The sequence below is a fragment of the Ovis aries genome, chromosome 1 (genome assembly GCF_016772045.2).
Source record: "Ovis aries strain OAR_USU_Benz2616 breed Rambouillet chromosome 1, ARS-UI_Ramb_v3.0, whole genome shotgun sequence".
Lineage (NCBI taxonomy): Eukaryota > Metazoa > Chordata > Mammalia > Artiodactyla > Bovidae > Ovis > Ovis aries.
In genome coordinates, this window is record NC_056054.1 from 51,616,224 (window position 1) to 51,640,806 (window position 24,583).

General features: G+C 38.1%; 1 protein-coding gene across 1 annotated transcript in view; it reads right to left on the reverse strand.

Moving 5' to 3' along the window:
• Positions 1 to 24,583, reverse strand: part of SLC44A5 (solute carrier family 44 member 5) — a 448,857-nt gene that overhangs the window by 182,729 nt on the left and 241,545 nt on the right. Inside the window, exon 3 of the mRNA XM_060400325.1 lies at positions 11,530 to 11,578. Coding sequence (XP_060256308.1) covers positions 11,530 to 11,578 — 49 coding nt within the window. The remainder of the gene's footprint in view (positions 1 to 11,529; positions 11,579 to 24,583) is intronic.

Genomic DNA, 24,583 nt, shown 5'->3' on the forward strand with positions numbered 1-24,583 from the left:
GATCTCCTCCCATGAACACACCCAATTTGCACCTATATACAAAGCAACTCATCCTGAGGGTTTATTGAACAGCTCTACAAATACAAGGACCACATAGAAATTGGTAGGAAAGACAGAGAAACACTATACACAGAAACCTCACCCTTACCCTTAGCCACATGACCTGCAACAGGGGCAGGTATTATTGAGGGACCTGAGTGCAGACTCATCCACCCTGAGATACAGTAAAAATATTAAATAAAAACAATAAACACACTACTTTAAAGGGCACCTAGATTATATGGAAAGAAATCCATTTACTAACCTTAGAGCTTTTGCTAAACTGGCAGAGAACTACTGGAACTCTCTCTAATATGAGAGGAACTGGCAAGTGCCATTGTTTGAATCACCTCCAGAACTCTCCATGGTCCTCAGCCACCCCAGTTCCAGCCATTCTGCCAAGATAGCCTCAACATGGCACACCCAGGGACTGCCCACAGCCAGAGTCTATTCCTATTCTAGCTGCTCCACCAAGGCAACTTCAGGATTGCCTCCAATTCATGCGCACCCTAACTCCTGCCAACCTGCTAAGGCAGACTTGGCACAACGTACCTTGAGATTTCACCTGACTCACACCTGCTCCAGCTCCAGTTAGCCTGCCAAAGCTAGCAGGTGCGAACAGTCTACATAGGAGACAGTCACATACAAGGCCACTCCGTCAGACTAGGAGAGGTAGCTATTTTGCATAATTCATAGAAACAAATGCCAAGAGTCAAACAAAATGAAAAGACAGAAATATTTTCTAAGTGAAAGAACAAAATAAAACCCTAGGGAAAACCTTAATGAAACAGAGGTAAATATTTTACCTGACATAGAATACAAAGAAATAGTCATAAAGATGCTCAGTATACTTAGAAGAGAAATGGAGAAATACAGTGAGATCTTCAATGAAGACTTAGAAAATACAAGACAGAACCAATCAGAGCTGATGAATACAATAACTGAAAAAGGGAATCAATAGCAGATTAGATAATACAAAAGAGAAGATCAGCTACATGGAAGAGAGAATAGCAAAAATCATCCAATCAGAAAGGCAAAGAGAAGAAAGTGTTTTTTGTTTTTTTTTTTTAAATAAAGGGAATTTAAGGGACTTCTAGAGAAACATCAACCATACTAACATTTGCATTATAGAGGTCCAAGAAAAATAAAAGAGACAGAAAGGGGAAGAATACTTGTTTGAAAACTTCCCTATTCTAGGGAAAGAAAGAAACATTTAGGTATAGGAAACCTAGAAAGTCCCAAACAAGACGAACCCAAAATGATTCATACCAAGATATAATTAAGGAAGCAAAAGATAGAGTCTCAAAGACAGCAAGAGAAAACAAGCAGTTCCATACAAGGTAAACCCCATAAGGCTATTAGCTGATTTTTAAGCAGAAACTTAACAGATCAGAAGAGAATGTCAGGATATATGTAAAGTGATGAAAGAAAAAATAATTACAGTCCAAAATACTCTATCTGGCAAAGTTACAGAGTGCAGAATTAAAGAGAGAAATAAATCCCAGTCAAGCTAAAATAAAGTTAATTACCACCAAATCGAACTTACAAGAAATGCTAAAGGATTTCCTTTAGTGGAAAAGGTCACAATAAAAATGTTTAAATATATGAAAAAAAAAACTCACTTGAAAAGGCAAATATATAGGAATGGTATGAGATCAGCTTTTTGAAAAGCTAGTCTGAAAGTTAAAAGACAAAAGCAGTGCAATCAACCACAATGAGTTGGTACTCAAAATTAAAAGATTTTAAATATGATTTCAAAAACATAAAATGTGAGGGGGGTAAAAATTCAGTGCTTTTCAGTTCACTTCAGTTCAGTCGTTCAGTCATGTCTGACTCTTTGCAACCCCATGAATCGCAGCACGCCAGGCCTCCCTGTCCATCACCAACTCCTGGAGTTCACTCAGACTCACGTCCACCGAGTCAGTGATGCCATCCAGCCATCTCATGCTCTGTTGTCCCCTTCTCCTCCTGCCCCCAATCCCTCCCAGCATCAGAGTCTTTTCCAATGAGTCAACTCTTCACATGAGGTGGCCAAAGTACTGGAGTTTCAGCTTTAGCATCATTCCTTCCAAAGAAATCCCAGGACTGATCTTCTTCAGAATGGACTGGCTGGATCTCCTTGCAGTCCAGGGGACTCTCAAGAGTCTTCTCCAACACCACAGTTCAAAAGCATCAATTCTTTGGTGCTCAGCTTTCTTCACAGTCCAACTCTCACATCCATACATGACTACTGGAAAAACCATAGCCTTGACTAGACGGATCTTTGTTGGCAAAGTAATGTCTCTGCTTTTGAATATGCTATCTAGGTTGGTCATAACTTTCCTTCCAAGGAGTAAGCGTCTTTTAATTTCATGGCTTCAAAAACCATCTGCAGTGATTTTGGAGCTCAAAAAAATAAAGTCTGACACTGTTTCCACTGTTTCCCTTTTAGATGCTTTCAAACTTGAGAATATCAGCTTAAAATAGATGACCAGGTATACAAGTTGGTGTATATGAACCACATGGTTAAACCAGAAACTTAACAATACACAAAAATAAAGAGAAAGGAATCCAAACATAGCACTAAAAGAATACATAAAACCATAGGGAAGTAACCAAGAGAAGAAGATGAGAACAGAGAACAACTACAAAAACAACCAGAAAACAATTAACAAAATGGCAATTAGTGTACACGTACCAATAACCACTTTAAATGCAAATGAATTAAATTCTCCAGTCAAAAAATATAGGGTAACTTAATGCATTAAGAAGAAGACTCATCTAACAATAGTTTTCATTACAACCCCGAAGAAAGGCAATGCCAAAGAATGTTCAAACTACCACACAATTGCACTCATCTCACATGCTAGTAATGCTCGCTCATGTAATGCTCAAAATTCTCCAAGCCAGGCTCCAGCAATATGCGATCCGTAAACTTCCAGATGTTCAAGCTGGTTTTAGAAAAAGCAGAGGAACCAGAAATTAAATTTCCAACATCCGCTGGATCATCAAAAAAGCAAGAACGTTCCAGAAAAACATCTATTTCTGCTCTATTGACTATGCCAAAGCCTTTGACTGTGTGGATCACAAGAAACTGTGGAAAATTCTGAAAGAGATGGGAATACCAGACCACCTGACCTACTTCTTGAGAAACCTATATGCAGGTCAGGAAGCAACAGTTAGAATTGGACATGGACAACAGACTGGTTCCAAATAGGAAAAGGAGAACATCAAGGCTGTATATTGTCACCCTGCTTATTTAACTTCTATGCAGAGTACATCATAAGAAACGCTGGACTGGAAGAAACACAAGCTGGAATCAAGATTGCCGAGAGAAATATCAATAACCTCAGATATGCAGAGGACACCACCTTTATGGCAGAAAGCAAAGAGGAACTCAAAAGCCTCTTGATGAAAGTGAAAGAGGAGAGTGAAAAAGTTGGCTTGAAGCTCAACATTCAGAAAAGGAAGATCATGGCATCTGGTCCCATCACTTCATGAGAAATAGATGGGGAATCAGTGGAAACAGTGTCACAGTTTATTTTTTGAGCTCCAAAATCACTGCAGATACAGCCATGAAATTAAAAGATGCTTACTCCTTGGAAGGAAAGTTATGACCAACCGAGATAGCATATTCAAAAGCAGAGATATTACTTTACCAACAAAGGTCCGTCTAGTCAAGGCTATGGTTTTTCCAGTGGTCATGTATGGATGTGAGAGTTGGACTGTCAAGAAAGCTGAGCACCAAAGAATTGATGCTTTTGAACTGTGGTGTTGGAGAAGACTCTTGAGAGTCCCTTGGACTGCAAGGAGACCAACCAGTCCACTCTAAAGGAGATCAGTCATGGGTGTCCTTTGGAAGGAATGATGCTAAAGCTGAAACTCCAATACTTTGGCCACCTCATGTGAAGAGTTGACTCATTGGAAAAGACTCTGATGCTGGGAGGGATTGGGGGCAGGAGGAAAAGGGGACGACAGAGCATGAGATGGCTGGATGGCATCACCCACTCGATGGACATGAATTTGAGTGAACTCAGGGAGTTGGTGATGGATAGGGAGGCCTGGCGTGCTGCGATTCATGTGGTCTCAAAGTGTCAGACACGACTGAGTGACTGAACTGAACTGAATATGTTGCTACAGGGGACTCAACTGAGCTCTAAAGACATAAAGAGAGTGAAAGTGAAGGGATACAAAATTATATTCCATGCAAATGGAAACAAAAAGAAAGCTGGGGGAGTAATACCCATATAAGACAAAGTAGACTTTTATAAAAGACTTTAACTAGAGACAAAACGGGCATTGCATAATGATAAAGGGGTCAAAAAAACAAACGAATACAATATATAATAACATTTATACACCCAACAAAGGAGCACCTGAAGAGACACAGATGTATAGAACGGACTTTTGGACTCTGAGGGAGAGGGAGAGGGTGGTATGATTCGGGAGAATGGCATTGAAACACGTATACTATCATGTAAGAAATGAACTGCCAGTCTATGTTTGATACAGGATACAGGATGCTTGGGGCTGGTGCATGGGGATGATCCAAAGAGATGAAGTGGGGTGGGAGGTAGGAGGGGGATTCAGGATTGGGAGCTTGTATACACCCATGGTGGATTCATGTCAATGTATGGAAAAACCAATACAGTATTGTAAAGTAAAAATAAATAAATAAATAATAAAATTTAAATTAAAAAAATATAAACAGATATAAAGAAAGATACAATAATACAATAACATTCTACTTAAACCAATAGATCATCCGAAGATGACTAAAATACCCAGACATTTAAAAAAAAAAAAAAGAAAATCAGTAGGAAAATACTATGAACAGGCATATTCTTTTTGTCTGAGCCACCAGGGAAGCCCTATAAACAGTTGCCAGATGCCATCTAAGTGGATAACCTAGAAGAAAAAGACACATTCCTAGAAACATAAAATCTGCCAAGATTTCCAAGTCTCTGTTTTCAGAATAAATAGAAAATTTGAATAGACCAATCACTAGTAATGATATTGAATCAGTAATTTAAAAAATAACTCTCCGTGTACACCCGTGGTGAATTCATGTTGACATATGGCAAAATAAATACAATATTGTAAAGTAATTGGCTCCAATTAAAATAAATAAATATATATTTAAAATAGTAAATAAATGAATGAACTAAAAAAAATACTAACTCTCAACAAACAAAGGTCACAGGACCAAATGGCTTCACAGGGGAATTCTAAAAAACATTTGAAGAAGAGTTATCTATTCTTCTTAAACTATTCCAGAATGTTGAAAAAATGGGAATACTTTTGAATTTATTCTGTGAGTCCAGCATTACCCTGAACCAAAATCAGACACACAAACAGAGAAAATTATAGACAAATATCCCTGATGAACACAGAACAGAAAGTCTCAAAAAAAAAAATTAGCAAACTGAATGCAATAACACATTAAAGTCGAATTTATTCCAAGAACTGAAGGATGGTTCAGTAGCTGCAATCAATGTAACACTACATTAACAAAATAAATGATGAAAGTCATGTGGTCATCTTAATAAATACAGAAAAAACTTTGACAAAATTCAACATCCATTTATGACAAACACTCTTAACAAAGTGTGAATAGAGTGAACATACCTCAACATAATAGAAGTCACATATGACAAATCCACATCCAACATTATGCTCAACAGTAAAAACATGGAACATTTTCTTCTAAGATCAAGAACAAGACAAGGATGCCCAATCTCACAACTTTCATTCAACATGACATTGGGGAGTCTAGCCAAACAAGAAAAAGGAATAACAAAAAAACCTAGAGGGGTAGGATGGGGTGTGAAGTGAGAGGGGTGTTCAAGAGGGAGGGAACATATATACACCTAGGGTTGATCTTTGCTGATGTATGACAGAAACTAACACAATATTATAAAGCAATTTATAATATTATTAAAAGGGAAAAAAGGCATTCAAATTAGAAGGGAAGCAATGAAACTTTTACTATCTGCAGATAACACGACTACATATAGAACACACTAAGACTCCACCAAAACACTCTCAAAACTAATGAGAGTTCAATAAAGTTGCAGGATAGAAGTTTAATAGACATAAATTTGTTGCTTTTCTATACACTGATAATGAAGTATCAGAAACGAAGAAAACAATCCACTCAATGTCGCATCAACAAATAAAATACCTAGGAATAAATTTAACATAAGAAGTAAAATATCTTTACTCTGAGAACTATAAGACATTGATAAAAGAAATTGAAGATGACACAAATAAATGGAAAGACACTCTGTGCTCACAGATTGTAAGAATTAATATTGTTGAAATGTCCATATTATCCAAAGCAATCCACAGATTCCATGCAATCCCTTTTGAAATACTTAGAGCATTTTTCAAAGAACTAGAACAAATAATTCTAAAATTGTATGGCATCACAAAAGACCCCAAAGAGCCAAAATCTTGAGAAATGACCAAGCTGGAGGTATCACAGTCCCTGATTTCAAACTATACCACAAAGCTATAGTCACTAGAACAGCATGATACTGGCAGAAAAGCCAACACACAGATGAATGGAATAGGATAGAGAGCTCAGAAGTAAACCCACTCTATTATGGTCAATTAACCTACAATAAAGGATGCAAGAATGTACAATGGAGAGAAACAGTCTCTTCAATAGTGTTGGAAAAACCAGATAACTAATTGCAAAAGAATCCAACTAGACAACTTTCTCACACCATAAACAAAGTAAACTCAAACTCATTTAAAAATTTAAATGAAAGATATGAAACTATAAAACTCCTAGAAGAAAACATAAGCAGTAACCTCTTTGACACTCGTCTTAGCAATATTTTTTTTGGATATGTCTCCAAATATCCCATGGCAACAAAAGCAAAAATAATATGACTAGTTCAAACTAAAGAGTGTTTGCACAGTGAAGAAAACCAACAAAATGAAAATGCAACCTACTAAATTGGAGAAGATATTTGCAAACAATATATGCGATAAGGAGTTTATATCCAAAATATATAAATAACTTATACTATTCAACATCAAAACATAAACAACCTCACTTAAAAATCAGTAGAAGACCTGAATGGACATTTTCCCAAAAAAGTTAGATGGTCAAATAAGCACCTGAAAAGGTACTCAACATCACTAATCATCAGGAAAATGCAAATCAAAACTACAATGAGATATCACCTTACACCTGTCAGAATGGCTTTATCAAAAAGGCAGGAAACAATAAAAACTGGCAAGGATGTATGAGAAAAGGGCAACTATCACTATGGTGAACTATCAGTAGAAATACAAACCAGTACAGCCACTTTGGAAAATAGTATGGAGGTTCCTTTAAAAACTAAAAATAGGGCTTCCCTGATGGTCCAGTGGTTAAGCATCTGACTGCTAATGGAGGGGACATGGGTTCGATCTCTGGTCTTGAAAGATCCCACATGCCATGGGGCAACTAAGCCCATGTGCCACAACTACTGAGCCAGTACTCTAGAGCCCACAAGCTGCAGCTACTGAGCCCACGTGCCACAACTACTGCAGTCAGCAGCCTGCACATCGCAGCTAGAGGATAGCCCCCTCATGCTGAAGCTAGGGAAAGCCTGTGTGCAGCAACAAAGATCCAGCATGGCCAAAATAAAAATGAATAAATAAGTAAATGTAAAAACAAAACTAAAAACAGAAGTACCATATGATTCAGCAATTGCACTTCAAGATATTTATCTGAGGAAAATGAAAATACTAGTTCAAACAGATATATGCAGCCTATGTTCATTGCAGTACTATTTACAATAGCCAAGATATGGAAGCAACCTAAGTATCCATCAATATATGAATGGATCAAGATGTGGTGTGGTATGGTGTGGTATAGTGTATGTGTGTAATGGAATATTAGCCATAAAAAAGTGAAATCTCACCATTTGTGACAGTACTATAGATATAGAAGGTGCTATGCTAAGTGAAATAAGTTAGAGAAAAACAAACACCATATGATTTCATTTATACGTGGAATCTAAGAGACAAAATAAAGGAAGAAACAAAACAGAAACAGACTCATAAATACAGAGAACAAACTGATAGTTGCCAGAGGGGAGAGACATGGGAGGACAGACAAATGGTAAAGGGAGTGAACAAGGTATAAACCTCAGTTATAAATAAGTCACAGGAATATAATATATACATAGGAAATAGAGTCAATAATATTTTAACAATTCTTCATGGTGACAGATGGTAACTAGCATAATGAATCAAAAATATCAAATCACTATGTTGTATACCTGAAACTAATATAATATTGTATGCTAATTACAATAATAAAAAATATTGAATCATAGAGTCACAGAGTTTCAAGGTTGGAAAGGACTCAGAGGTCATTTAGTGTAAGTCCTTTATATGAATGAATCCCCTTCACAACATTCATAATAAATGACCCTTCAGTTGCTCTTTAAATCCCTCCATGATAGTAAATTTAACCTTTCCCCAGTGCCTCAGGTAAAAATAAGCGCATCTTATTACATTCCAGACAGATTTTGTACCATTTATAATAATAGTTATTTTCAGCATTGTGAAACCTATCAATTTGATTAGTATCAGCCATAGATCCTTCATCTACTTTGCATATAGAGAAGGGAAAAAGTCAATTATGGAACATTCAAGGTTTTCATTTCTATTTACCTGTCTGCCTATAAGCTGCTTCTTACAAGAATGAATATTCTGACTTAGTGAAATGACTTAAAACTGGATGCAACAGCATTATTAAAATAGAAATAGAAATTCAAAATCTTAAAAACAAATGCTCAACTCAAAGGCCAATGTAGTTGCTGGCACTGAAATTAAATTATCAGTGGGCTTTCTACAAGTCAGGACAAAAGGAGAAACAGTAGATTTCAGTTCTCTTTATATAATAGAAGAAAGCACACTTACTTTCCATTAAATGAAATTTTTTCTTAGTCCTAAACTTGTAAGAGAAATTTCCTATGTATCAGCTTGTAAAAGAGATTTATTTCTTAGTTTTTTGTGTGCATTCATTTTTGCCCTCTAATGGTACTGCCAAGAATACTGCTAAATATCCCTTAAACTTTTAAAAAAATCTCACAACCTCAATCCAACGCTAAAATTCTGTTGAATATAGGAGACAAAGCACAGGCACTGGTTAACTACCTTTCCAAATGGGACTATCAAAAACACTGTTTGTGGAACTTCCTTGGAGGTACGGTGGTTAAGAATCTGCCTTCTAATATAGGGGACTCAGGTTTGATACCTGGTTAGGAAACTAAGATCCCACACACTGCAAAGCAACTAAGCCTGCATGCTGCAACTAAGATCCAATGGAGTCAAATAAATATTTCTTTAAGAACTGTTTGTTGTCAACATTATGGGACATTAGCTTCCATATATGCCCAATTCTTATCTAGTTAATGTTGTTTACTCACTAAGTCATGTTTGACTCTTTGTGACCCCATGGACTGTAGCCCACCAGGCTCCTTCTGTCCATGGGATTTTCCAGGCAAGAATACTAGAGTGGGTTGCCATTTCCTTCTCTGATCTTCTTGGCCCAGGATCAAACTCCTGCATTGGCAGGTGGATTCTTTAACACGGAGCCAGCCAGAAAGTCCCTCTTATCTAAGTAGCTGGGGACAAATGAAAAACTAAGTTAATCTCTTCTATGGAATTACCATCCTTCCTTCACTTCTCTTGGAAATAACTACAGTTGGCTGATCACTGGGCACAAAATGATGTTCTTGTGAACTGAAGAGGTATACAGAACATTGTGAATGGTGAGCAGACAATGCTGTGAAGGTCTGCTGGGATATCTGATAAGACTTGGGATCTCTCAAAAAGAAACTGACTTTATGTAAGTAACATGTTATTAAAGCTGGCCTTGATAGAGAGGTAATGTGAAGAAACTGGGGTTTCTCACTTGCTCTTGAAACACCTCAACTATTTTCCCAGAAAAGGCATTATGAACCTCTGCATCTGAAAAGTTACCAATGAGCAAACTGTGTCTTTCTATAGTTAAGCCCCCATGGTTTTACAATACTTCTCTCCATTCTTAGACGAAAGAATTAGGGGGAAGGGGAGGTATACACAATGATTATTTTACCTTTGAAGGCTTTTTGGTGCTAAGACATCACAAAAGGCCCTTAGTAAAAATAGATTACTTTCTCACAGTGATCATCACAGTGCTTTAGACTTTACCTGGACCGCCTGGTTCTACCAGTACATTCTAAATAACTGAAGACAGATTTTAACCTCCTTCCCCACACCCACAGCCAGTCAAACCAAGCTCTGCTTTCTTCTCTATGGCTAGAAAAGGCATTAACTCTAATCTGTATTTCATCTGTGTAAATTTGGTAGCTCTTATTATCATTGTTTTTGTCTCTACTGTTGAATCTGGATTGTATCTTGAGGTCTCTTGAGGTCAATAAGCTAGATGCCATTCATACAAATTAGTTACTATAAAAAGAATGCAAGCACAGTAAAAGTAACCTCCATATCAAATGAGGCTGCTTGTACACTGGTCAATAAAATGTATTCATGGTGTTACCATGGAGAGAATGAGAGAGATTTCAGACTTACTCTAAAGAGGGCATAGGTACATCTTTGAATGAGTGACTCAAACAAATGACTTGGCTTCTTACAGAATTAGAATAAACTAGATACACTTCTGTTTAAAGCTAGGATATTACAGAGACATAACAGTAATGCTAATATACGTGCTGGCAAGTGCAAATAAGGACGCTGATCATTATTTGACATCACAGTTTATTATGACATGCAACTGCCAGAAATCAAAGTTAATGCTAAGCCAAAAAAAATAAAAAGCTGCCCACAGCATAATCTTCTCTTCATTTTTAGCCATTCTACCATGCAAGCTCCCTTTTTGATTAGCAGGAAACCTTAGAATAGAGGGTAGAAAATAATAATAAAAGAAGCCTGTGAATTATTGGATAATTTTTAAATGCCATGCCACCTTGCAGGCGAAACACCAGTTGAGACAAGCAGATATTTTCCTAAAGCAGTTTAAAATACCCTAAAGCATACATGTGGCATTGGTGAATGGATGACTCTGAGAAAGCTCTCTGCTTTGGGAGGCTGAGTGGCACAAATACCCTGTGTGGAAGAAGTTGGCATAGCAACTCTGCATTTGCAGTGGCGAATCACAGAGTAAACAGGTGCATAAAACAACTACTGGAATGTGTCTGCTTCTCTACAAAGTGGTTAAATCTTGTAAAGCAGTTTTTTGCTTCTCTTCTCGAGAAACACAAATTCTTCAGTCTAATAAATTGAGGCAGTTAGTTTGCTGAATAGCAGAGGATATTCATGACTTACGGGAAGATTTATACTTACCCTGTATAAATAAGGGGACATTTATGCTAAAAATAAGTCATTTCCTTCTCATAGTAGACACAATTCTCCATTGACCAGAAAATGATATATATATATATATAAAATAAGTTTTCTGTGTTTGTTAACAAATACACTCCAGAGAAAAGAACTGCTTACCTGTTGACAACGGGTCCTCTGAAATGCGGATCATGTGCCCTTGGAGTACCTGCATTTAAAATAAAGAACTTTCTAAGCATGTAAGCCAATGAAATGGCAAATAAATATACATAAAATATGAATAAAGAAAAATTCATATCTTAGGCTTAGTGCAGTGTTGAACTCATTCTTTGGTCCAGTGAAACATCAGTTATACCTTGGATACAGCTGTCAATCATTTCCCCTCTCTCCAGCTAGAAGCAAGTCTGGGAAGAGTTGTTAAGCACCATATTCTTAGGCGCACTGTTCTCCCACTGTTCTGAGCAGCAACATCATAGATCACAGCCAAGAGAGCAAAACTTGAAGCCCCTCCAGTCTGCAAAAACGCATTCTACCATCTGCCATTTCCAAGTATTCCTGCGTATTTGTGAGGTGCACAGTGTAATAGAGATGTTTGCTTATCTCAGTTCTCCCTTTCCTCTCAGTACATGAAGCTTTCTTTTAAGAAACTGGAATACCAGTCACTATTGGTCTCTGCCATGTTGGCTATATGTTATGCAAAAATCATTATTATATTTTACTATACAAACGTTATTTTTATTGCTTTTTATTGTTATTTTTTAGATCTACTAGCAGACTTCATACCATCTGAAGAAATGCCCTAGTCATTCACTGTTGTAACATGAATTGTCATATATTACCCTTGTCTTTAAACAATACAAAGTAGACACAGAATGGCCTTTTTTCCCCACATGTACTGGGTACACCCAGTAATAAGTTTTGTAAAACCATTTCTGGCCAAAGGTTTATATTTTGCAATTCTCACCCTCCTGACTCTTCTCCCACAACCAAAGGATTCCTGCTCCCTTCCTCTAGGCATTTGTCCCTATAAAAAGGCCTGAATTAAAGACAGAATTTCAAAAGGGTCTGGAAAAAAGAGGCCTGTGTGTCAGCAATCTGACTCAGCCTGTACTCAATGGGGAAATTAGACCTGAGGACTCCAAAGCCTCTTCAGTGTAATCACAGGCTGAGGGCAGAACAACAGGAAGGAGAGGACAGACTTGGAACAGAAATCCAAGAGCCAATCAGTCAGCTAGTATTCATAAAGCACCTGTTATACGCTGAGAGCTCTGAGGGCATACAGAGGATACATAAAGGATGCTTCCTGTCTTGGAGACCTTACAGTTGGTGGGCAAGACTGACATATTGACTCATTCAACCAACATTTCTTGAAATCTTTATATATCAGGTCTTGTACTATAGTACACGAGCAATGAATAGACTGTATAAAATAATAAAGTACTAAATTGTATGGTATTGGCCTGCAGTGTTACAAGAGTTCTGAGAAAGTAAGTTTCATCGAGGACTGGAGTAGTCAAGAGCATCTCATTCAAGAAGTGAGATTTTTGTGAAAGATTGGAACAAAATAAAAGGGAAAAGAGAAACATTCTGAATGGGTGAAACTAGAATTCTGTTAAATTCAGTAACTACATATTGATCGCCCATTATGTGCTCTGCATTGAAAGAAGCACTACAGGGAATACAGGGTTTAATGAAACACAGTCTCTTTCTTCAACAGGCTAACAAAGGGGTGAGCAGGGAGAGAAATAAGAAAAGACCACAAGTCAGAATATGATACCATAAGAGGGGGTACAAGAAAAGTATTAGGAGCATTCTAAGGAAGAAAAGGTCACATTCAGTTGAGATTAGTAAGGAAGAGTTCCTAGAGTCACGGTATCTTGAGATGGGCAAGTATGAAGTCATAGAGTCAGAAACGAACAGCAAGTGCACAGGGATGGTGAAAAGATCAGCCTGATTAGAGTCCTAGATAATCGGATGGAAGGAGGAAAACATAACCCTAAACAAATAGTATGGAACCAGCCTACAGAACCCCTAAAAAACCAGGAACAGAAGGTATTTTATACATCCTAGGCCAACAGGGAGTCATAGAAGGATTTCTTTTTTTGCCTAGAACTATAACTTAATGCAAAAAACAGTAGTTTCATCTTTCTCATATGAAGATGAACCATTTTGATTCCAAATGTTACTTCATTCCCAGATCTCATGCGAGTTTTGTAACTTGGAAGGTAGGTAGCAATTTTAATCTGACTTTTCAGATGCTGGTTGCTCACAAGGACAAGTTATCTGAGGAAATACCCAGAGCTCAGAGTTGAGAAGGGCCAGTGGCCACAGGACACACTTTGGGGATCCCCCAGGATAGGGGAATGCTAGGCCTCAGCTTCTAGAATAAACCTTAGGTTTACCTTCATTATTTCAAGTTGTCACTTAGTTGGACAGGTCTCTTTCTGATACAAATTCTGCATATTTACATTCCACATCTTTGGGCTCCAGGTTGGGTATTGACAGTCAAGGACCTTGGGTCATAGAAGGATTTTCAAAAAGGAATGACATGGTAGAAGCAGGGTTTAATTAAAGAATAATCTAGTAGCAGTATATAAGTGCTATCACAAAGTACAAAGTCAAGGGGACCAACTAGGAACCTATTGCAATAATAGAGGTGAAGTCATGTGAGTCCCACCCCAAATGGTGGTGGAAGAAATTGGAAAGAGAGATTCATCAGTCATCACAGAGCAGTCATGTGGCTTAGGGGTTAGGAGCAATGGCTCTGGAGTCAGACTGCCTATTCTCTGACACTTACTAGCCGTGACCCTAGCCAGATCATATCACTTCTCTGAGTCTCAGTTTCCATATCTGTAAAGGGTTAGTCACTTAGTCATGTCCTACTCTTTGCGACCCCATGGACTATAGCCCTCCAGGCTCTTTTGTCCATGGGATTCTCCAGGCAAGAATACTGAAGTGGGTAGCCATTCCCTTCTCCAGGGGATCTTCCCAGCCCAGGGACTGAACCCAGGTCTCCTGCATTGCAGGTAGATTCTTTACTGTCTGAGCCAACAGGAAATCCCATATATCTATGAATGGGGATGACGACAGTATCTACACCATAAAGATATTATGAGGATTAAATGAATTAATACTTGTAAAAATGCCTAAAACAGTGGTTGATACTTAGTAAGCCCCTATGTATATTCATTCTTAGTCAGAATTACATGACAAAGATAAAAAGCACTTGAATGGTCAGACTTAGGGTGTGAAAGTGAAATGTCAAAAAAAAAAAAAAAAAGACCAAATAAAGAGATTTCAGATCTAGAAATTGTGGTTCTCAGTTACTTCTGGTCTTTCGGGGCTTCCCTGGTGGCTCAGAGGTTAAAGCATCTGCCTACAATGCAGGAGACCTGGGTTCGATCCTTGGGTTGGGAAGATCCCCTGGAGAAGGAAATGGCAACCCACTCCAGTACTCTTGCCTGGAGAATCCCATAGGTGGAGAAGCCTGGTGGGCTACAGTCCACAGGGTCGCAAAGAGTAAGACACGACTGAGCGACTTCACTTCACTTCACTTCTGGTCTTTTACCTCAGTTTAAGGTTGATTTTATTAAAACAGTTGGGAATGTTAGCAAGTGGAACAAACTGTAATGTTGTTATGAGAAAAAGAGCATGAGGCTGATTCAGCTCATGGGGACATCAATTGAAAGTCCAGTGTTCAACTTAAATCAAGAAACCAAAGTCTTATGGAGAAGGAGAGGAATAAACTGGGAATTTGATGATGGGGGATAAAAGATATAACACTTAGAATGGATAAACAACAAGGTCCTACTGTAAAGCACAGGAAACTACATCCAATCTCCTGGGATAAACCATAGTGGAAAAGAATATTTTAAAAAAGAATGTATATGTGTGTAAAACTGAGTTACTTTGCTATATACCAGAGGTTTGTACAACACTGTAAATCAAATATACTTCAATAAAAAAATTTTTTTAAAGAAATTGAAGTCTGGGTCAAACCTTGAGATAAATACTTGGAAGTCATAACTTTATCACATAAAAGTAATAAATTCCATAAAGAATATCAGGATCTGTTGTTATAGTGAAAATAACAATAACAATAACATTTAACACATTTTCAATCATTAAATGTTAAGCACTGTTCTACGTGCTTTCATGCATTATTTTGCTTACTTTGAAAAATAAATGTATTCTTTAGTTAGATTAGAAACTATTATTAGCCTCATTACACATATGCAAAAATCCAGACATAGAGAGGCCAAGGAACCCACTGTCACCGACATGGTGTATAATGGACCTGGGAGCCATACTGCCCTATCTTATTGCAGCAAAACAGACTCCTCTGGTCATGCCGTACAAAGTCAACATGGGTTCCTACTCTGGGGGAAATGAGTAGAATGTTTTCTGTTTGAGACAGCTGTAAATGCTTCATTTCTGACCCAATTGTCAGCTTCTCCTTTTCTGACTGCCTTGTCTGCCTCTACCTCGTGGCAACAAACACATTTCAGGGTGCCTAGTCACCATTTCTCTGGGAACTGACTTCCTCTCTAATCCACAGGCATGGTCTCAAGCCACCAAACTTCTCCTTTGTAGCTGTTTCCTGGCAATCAGTGACTGGATCTAGTTTGGATATTACACCCAAACTAGGCCAGTCATTTCTGGTCACTCTATCCCAGGGATTAGAATTAAAATAGACAGTGAAAGATCAGAACTGCAAAATGTAAAGCTTGAAGACTGGAGCAGAGTAAGAAAGCTTTCAGAAAGAAATCACTGAAGTCAATGTGTAAGAGAAGCAAAGATGGATATCTTCATGGACTTCAGCTTTCTGTTCCAGTCCCGACCCGAGACCTGGGTTGAATTTTGTGTGATATATTATATCCTTATACTGAAGTCCTTTATCTTGCTTTTTGCTAGTTCACATCTGTTACAGGCAACCAAAGACTATCACTAATACACTCCCTCTTTTGACCTGACTTAAGGTTTCAACAACTCTTTTTAACAACATTTATTATATTCTTGCAATAGAAAGTTGGTAGGGATCTGAGGAAGAATTCTGAAGACTAAGTCTGCTTTCACAAATCTCAAGTGAAACTACGAAATATAAGCTTAAGACTAAAATTTCAACACTGGTTGAAATTTCAACATGCAGAGGGTTCCGGGGAGCCAGAGGGGTTCATGAACAGGTAGGTCTCTTCACCTCCTGGCTGATGCTGAACTTGGGCTCTACTTTCCACCAGTACTCAGGACCTGTGTATTGACTTGGATAATGAACACTAGTGCTAACATTCTTGCTGGTTCAAGATTTCCATCCCCAAACTGGCTGAACAGCTAAAATATACCAAAACCATTTTATCTAGCCCCTCTACACCAAATACTATAGTTCCAAAGGTCTGGGGTAGACTTGTCCTATCAGATAATTCTGATGCACAATCACATTTGGAGACCACTAGTTCACTTGAGAGAATTTGAGAAATTCAGCAGTGGCCACAGGACTGGAAAAGGTCAGTTTTCATTCTAATCTCAAAGAAAGCCAATACCAAAGAATGTTCAAACTACCACACGATTTCACTCATCTCACACACCAGCAAAGTAATGCTTAAAATTCTCCAAGCCAGGCTTCAAAAGTATGTGACCGAGAACTTTAAGATGTTCAAGCTGGATTTAGAAAAGGCAGAGGAACCAGAGATCAAATTGCCAACATCTGCTGGATCATAAAAAGAGCAAGAGAGTGCCAGAAAAACATCTACTTCTGCTTTGCTGACTATGCCAAAGCCTTGACTGTGTGGATCACAAAAAACAGTGGGAAATTATTCAAGAGATGGGAATACCAGACCACCTGATCTGCCTCCTGAGAAATCTGTATGCAGGTCAAGAAGCAGCAGTTAGAACTGGACAGGGAACAACAGACTGATTCCAAATTGGGGAATGAGTACATCAAGGCTGTATATTGTCACCCTGCTTATTTAACTTCTATGCAGAGTACATCATGTGACATTCCAGGTTGGATGAAGCATAAGCTGGAATCAAGATTGCCGGGAGAAATATCAATAACCTCAGATAACGCAGATGACACACACCTTATGGCAGAAAGCAAAGAGGAACTGAAGAGCCTCTTGATGAAAGTGAAAGAGGAGAGTGAAAAAGTTGGCTTAAAACTCAACATTCAAAAAACTAAGATCATGCATCTGGTCCCAATCATTTCATGGCAAATAGATAGGGAAACAATGGAAACAGTGAGAGACTTTATTTCCTTGGGCTCCAAAATCACTGCAGATGGTGACTGCAGCCATGAAATTAAAAGACGCTTGCTCCTTGGAAGAAAAGCTATGACAAACCTAGACAGCATATTAAAAAGCAGAGATATGACTTTGCCAACAAAGATCCATCTAGGCAAAGCCACGGTTTTTCCAGTAGTCATGTATGCATATGAGCATTGGACCATAAAGAAAGCTGAGCACCAAAGAATTGATGCTTTTGAACTTGGCTGTTGGAGGATACTCTTGAGAGTCTCTTGGACTTCAAAGAGATCAAATAATCCATCCTAAAGGAAAGCAGCCCTGAATATTCATTGGAAGGACTGATGCTGAAGCTAAAGTTGCAATACTTTGGCCACCTGATGCAAAGAACTGACTCATTGGAAAACATCCTGATGCTGGGCAAGATTGAAGGCAGGAGGAGAAGGGGACAACAGAGGAAGAGATGGTTGGATGGCATCACTGACTTGATGGACATGAGTTTGAGCAGGCTACAGGAGTTGGTGACAGACAGGGAAGCCTGGCGTAATGCAGTCCATGGGGTCACAAAGAGTCAAACATGACTAAGTGACTGAACTGAATTGAGGTCACTTGATTCCATTCTGAACTTTATTCTTAACCTCTGTTTCATTCATGCACTGTCTGTAATTCTAGCTATACATAACAGACCAAGCCTAATGAAGTAAGAGAAAAGCAAATCATTGGATATGTATGAGCTTTGGGAAACACACAATTAAGAGTAAGAGATAACAGTTATAGGAAGAGAAGCAGAAAGTGACATTCAAGAAAACTCAAGAATTTCAAGAAAGAAGGATTATAAATTCCACAGAAATATTATTATTAAGTGAATGCTTATTTGTACCAGGAACTGCTAAAACAGCTTTACACACATATGTAATTTTTTACAATTCTACACAAACATAATGTGAATAGTCCCCCCTTGAACTATGCAATACAATAGCACTGGCATATTTATTTTGTCATTTAATGCTCTCAATAATTCTATGATGTATGCCACTGTTATCCTTCCATTTTATAGATGAGGAAGTTGAGTCACAGCTAATTTGCCCTAGCTCAGCGAGCTAACAAGAGGTGGAGGTGGCATTCAGTCTGACCCCAAAGCCTCTGCTGAGCTACCTGGCAGTAAATTTCTAGATAGTGACCTTAGAGAAATTTCATAGATGAGTGAGGAAAGAAAATATACTGAAAGACATTGGAAACTTATATTGATCCTGTAATTATTCTCTTTTCCAAAAAGATGGGCAAAATTGGTTTAAAAGTGTCTAGGCTAGCTTCCAATTTTTGTGTGATTTGTACCTTAGAAAGTGAAAAAGTGGATTGCAGTATCTTCTGAAAAGCTGATACTTTTTGACTGTAATTTCTGGCTGCCTTATATTTCAGTTGCAAATATACTAAGACCTCAGTCAAATGATAAAATTTAGCTGATTTCATATAGTAATAGCAGCTGGAAAGTGATAACTTTACCCTGCCCCATGTGCTGACAGAATCTGTATTGTCATGCAAATTTTTTATTTCCTGAAATCAATACAGGGCATTGCTTTTTCTGAGGCTCTCATGTGCTCTAATTGCATCTCTGGAATAAATAGACTGAGGGACCAGCTAAGTAAAAAGAGCTATAATGCTTCACTACCACATAGCTCAGCTAATTAAGTGCAATTCATATTTCTCACTTAAAGGAAAAGAAAAGAAATTAAAATTAGGTAATCATTTTAAAAGCTTCATCAGTTCTTATGACTCTCTGATCACCAAAACTGTTGTGGTAATAGAATCACTAAAAATTATTCATTATAGACAGTTGCACATTTGTTATTATAGCTAACAGTTTATATTGCAGGCATACAGTGCAATTTTTTCTTACTAGAAATAATTCCTGAAGATTATGAAAAACAGTCCAGGTAATTAATTCAGTTTATGGGTGCCAACTGTACATGACTCAGTCAAATGAAAACAGCAAGATAAAGCAGCTGGTCATGCCCAGACACTTTTCTTTCTTAAAAGCAATCTGTTTCTCAAAGAAAATGACAATATAACTACCATTGATCAGTTATTTAAAGCAAAAATCTGAGACATTTAATGTTATTCCGTCAGGTGTTCTCCTTCAGATAATCTAATGTGACTTAGAGTGTGAAGGGGGAACTAAGGTGGGGCAAACAAGTATCCGAGAACTTAGAACTATTATGAGCAAGCACATCAGATTACTTTCCAACAAGCATGGGGAAATAGTGTGGTACAAAGTTGTCTTACTTTAGTATTCTACAACAGTCAGTGGAGAATTGGGAATAATTAAATACTTGTTTTACTTTACTTTTCAATTACGTTTATTTTGGTGTATCTATAAATGAGGACCTGTCATTTTATCAAAGGAAAAGGTTCCCTTCCCTCTAAGTCTCAATGAAGGACAAAGAGCCATATTCCTTGCCATTTCTTAGTGGACAATGTTGCAGTTTCACAGCCCATATGGCCTTTCTCGATCTGGCCCATTTACCCACCTCATCTCCTACCACCCCTCACTTCAAACTTGATCTTTTAGCAATTCTGAACTGCTATGGTTCCCCTCCAAAAGTGACTCAGCTGGTAAAGAACGGTGGATTCTTTACCATCTGAGCTACCAGGGAAGCCCAAGAATACTGGGATGGGTAGCGCTTCCCTTCTCCAGTGGATCTTCCCAACCCAAGAATTGAACTGGAATCTCCTGCATTGCAGGCAGATTCTTTATCAGCTGAGCTAACCAGGGAAGCTCCTATTTTATACAGTGCTCTCTGAATAATAGGACTTTCCCCTCTTTGTTCCCTTGGCAATGGCTAAAGGAAGTCTACAGTTGTGTTCACAAATTCTCCATTCATTTTCAAGAAGGACAAGGACAAAAGACATTCTACTGGTCATTATGCCAGTAAGTGGAGCCCACTTTGACTGGCCCCTACATCATGGTAGCTAATTCCATTCATCTTGAGACATGTATTTCTATTATTGCACATGGTATACTGTATTGTTGCATGTGGCATACTGTATCATCAAGGTGTTTGTTTACATGCTGTGGTAGGTAGATGCTCATGTCCTAATCTCCAAACTTGTGACTATGTTACCTTACATGGCAAAAGGGACTTTGCAGATTTAGTTAAGTGGAAAATCACAAGACATAGAGATTACCCTGGATTATCTAGGTGAGCCTTGTATAATTACAAGAGTCCTTAAATAGGGAAAAGGGAGACAGAAGAGTCAAAGGAGATGTGACAGCGGAAACAAGGTCAAAGTGAGGCAACACGAGAAAAACTTGACTGGCCGTTGCTGGCTTTGATGACTGAAGTGAGTGATGAGTCAAGGAACGTGGCGACCTCTAGAAGGTGGAAATTTAAAAAGACTGATTTGTCTCCCATAGAACCTCTAGGAAATAATGCAGCCCTGTCGACATCTTGATTTCAGTCCACTGAGACCTATTGTGCACTTCTGACCTCCAGAATTATAAGTCTGTGTGATTTTAAACCACCTCATTTGTGCTGAGTCATTACAGCAGCAAGAGGAAGCTAATACACATGACTATTCCTCCTATTGGATTGATAACTCATTTAGGGAAGAAACTAGACTTTGGGGATTGCTCTATTGCTATTAGCTGCTTCAGTACCTGGTGTATGCATAATAGGCATTCAATAAATGTTTATAGGGTAAGTTTAAAAATAATGTCAATGTAATTGTGAACTCTTCCCTGGTGGCTCAGGTGGTAAAGTATCTGCCTGCAATGAGGGAGACCTGGGTTCAATCCCTGGGTCACAAGATTCCCTGGAGAAGGGAATGGCAACCTGCTCCAGTGTTCTTGCATGAAGAATTCCATGGACCGAGAAGTCTGGTGGACCACAGTCCATGAGGTTGCAGAGTCGGACATGTCTGAGAGACTAACTATTTTAATTTAGGTTATAAAAATACAAATAGGAAATCAATCTTGACAATCATCAGCTAATTATTTTAGACAGGTTTCAACTTGGATTAAAAGCAAGTTAACAGACTCTTAAAAACACAGTTACATTAAAAAAAAATGACTCCCCCATCACTAACACTAATTTATCATTCATTTTGTAATATCAAGATCAGTAGGAGTTAACAAAGGAAGTAAGGGAGACAGTACCTCATACTGGTGAGTAAAAATTGCTATCAAATTACCTGGCATCAAATGTCATCTTTGCCACTACAAGCTGTGTGATCTTGAGAGAATTGCTTTTTTTCTCTCTGAAATTCCATTTTGTCATTTACAAAGTGATAGATAGTAGCAAAAAGTACAAAATGAAAAAAGAAGGAAACAATTTCTTCCTTCAGGATGACCATCTAACTGGAAAATAGTAAAGTATATGTAAATCACCCTTATAATGAAAGTCAATCTGTGTAGAATTAATACAACCCAACTTTAGTTGGATTGTCACACTGACTATAAGTGACACCAACAATTCTAAATGCTTTCAATGACTAAGCTGGGCATAACATTTATGAAATCACTTTTTGAAAGAAAGAAGTTTTGAGCATGCTTAAAGGATAGAATCTTGTGTCACCTGGGAAAGCTGGACAAAAGCACATGCTGAGCCAAAGCAAAGAGAGAATCTGGGGGAAGAAACATGAGAGCAGTCAGCGGAATGACGCACACCATCAGGAGCTGGAGGATTTACAAAGCCCCTCAAGTCTTCTGGGAAGGTAACACAATCGTCACGTGTATGCTTCTGCAAGATGCGGAGGAAACGGAAAAGCAAAGGCAGAGGAACCAACACGAAGACTGCTGTCATATTTCAGACATGGGATGGTGGTAGGTGCCTGACTGAGACTGTAGCAATGAAAGAGCATGAGGCAATTCCAGAAGCACCGCAGAGGAACACCCTTGGTAGGGGTGAGAGAAAGGGCATAGTACCGTGCTTCATCACCTCGTGACGGCAATGTCTCTTGCAGAAAACGATGTGCGTTCCAGAAACTCCTCTTGAGCAGAAACATGACCCCACATTGGACATGGCAAGATGGACAGATATGCAAATAAGACTCCTTCAGCACTGATCCAAACCAAACAATACTATGGTATCACGATCTTCTGATGGTTGCTCTTTCCCCATACTGAAAAACTTCCTCAACATATGAATGACAAAACAGCCTATGAGAAAACACTGGAATGTCAAATCTCTTGCTTTAAGATTATTTTTAATCTTTTTTTCAAAGTTTTTTTTTTTTTTTTTTTTTAGGGGGCTTCCCTTGGGGCTCAGCTGGTAAAGAATCCACCTGCAATGTGGAAGACCTGGGTTCGATCCCTGGGTTGGGAAGATCCCTTAGAAAAGGAAAAAGCTACCCATTCCAGTATTCTAGCCTGGAGAATTCCATGAATTGTATAGTCCATGGGGTTGCAAAGAGTCACACACGACTGAGCAACTTTTTCGATTTCACTTGTTTTTAAAGCATTCCCAAACATGAGTCATCCCATGTGCTGCATCCTCGTCAGACATAGACTGGCGATTCAATTCACATGATAGTATACATGTTAGAATGTCATACACATCTGTGTCTGTCTTGCATACTTCATTCCACAGGGTTGGTTTCTAAATAGCTTGCATCATCATTTGAAATAATCTGCCCTATATGAACACAAATTGTTAACATTTAGTTAGAATGTCAACCTTAGAAGAAATACCTTAAAAAAGCAACCTTGTGTCCCCTGAGCAAGCAAAAGAGAACATACATAAAACACTCAGGCTGCTTCCAAATAGACCGGTTTTATAGGCAATGCTGAAAGATGCACGGTTAGGGGGCAATGGAAATGTACTTCTGAAAAAATGATTTTTCTTGACTACTGTGACAAAGCACTGAATTTGTGCTATAGAACAGCCATGAATTACTGGATAACCACACATCTCAGAATAAATAAAATTATGAATCAATATTGATTTTAAAATAGTCTGGAAGCAAACAAGAACATGAATTGAGTTTGAAGGTTATCAGCTTGGGTTTTCTAATATTTCTTTATAGCCATATTTGTATATTATTGCTCGACATGAAGCACTTAAAAAAAAAAAAGACCAATAACACACTTTGATTACACTGAAGCAACTCCTTATTTTCTTCCAGTTTTCATAGGTTTTCTATTTCATTAGCATGCCAAGCCCTATTCCCATACCTCCAAGAAACTATAAGAACAATTTCACAACCAGAGATAGGAAACAAGGAGCATATTTACTTATCCTAAAAATAAAAATAAGTGACTTCGTCTGGCCTTTCCATCTACGGAGTTCAGGCAAGAGCACAGTGAATGAATAAAGGTTAGGGAAAATGATAGTTTTCATCATTATATAAATATGAACATTAACTTTTGTAAAACAAAAAAAAGAGAAAATTACCTTTAAAGCTATAGTTGAGTAAAAGACTTCTGTTGAACTTAAGAATAAACACTACTAAAGAAAAATAGCAAGAATTGGTCAATTTATCACGAGTGCATAAAGCATTTTGGTAGCTGGTGATAACATCTCTTCTACTTCCTAATATCACCCAGAGGTTATTTATGAGAACAAAATTAAACTGCTTACCAACTCTGACTTTTACTACAACTCAAGATGATAGAAGATAATAATCACTGGAAAAACATCCCTATTCCTGGGTCTCAAATGTAAGAACAAAAACATATTTTAGTGCATAATTTCTACCCACAAAGCATCATGACCAACAAATAAAAACTGCAGATGGAGTGCACTATTAGAATCCATATCATGCGGATGCCTCTACTTATAAGACAACCGGGGAAAAATTGTGGTAAACTATGGTTTTTAACCAACTGGTCAAACTCGTCGCTTATAACGACCATCAGGGAAATAGCAGCCATCAGGGATACACAACCTATTTCATGATCCACTCTAAACTGTTGAATCTACTCAGAGAGAGAGCAAAAGAGAGAGACTGATGTTCTTTCTCCTTAGTGCTGTGGGTGG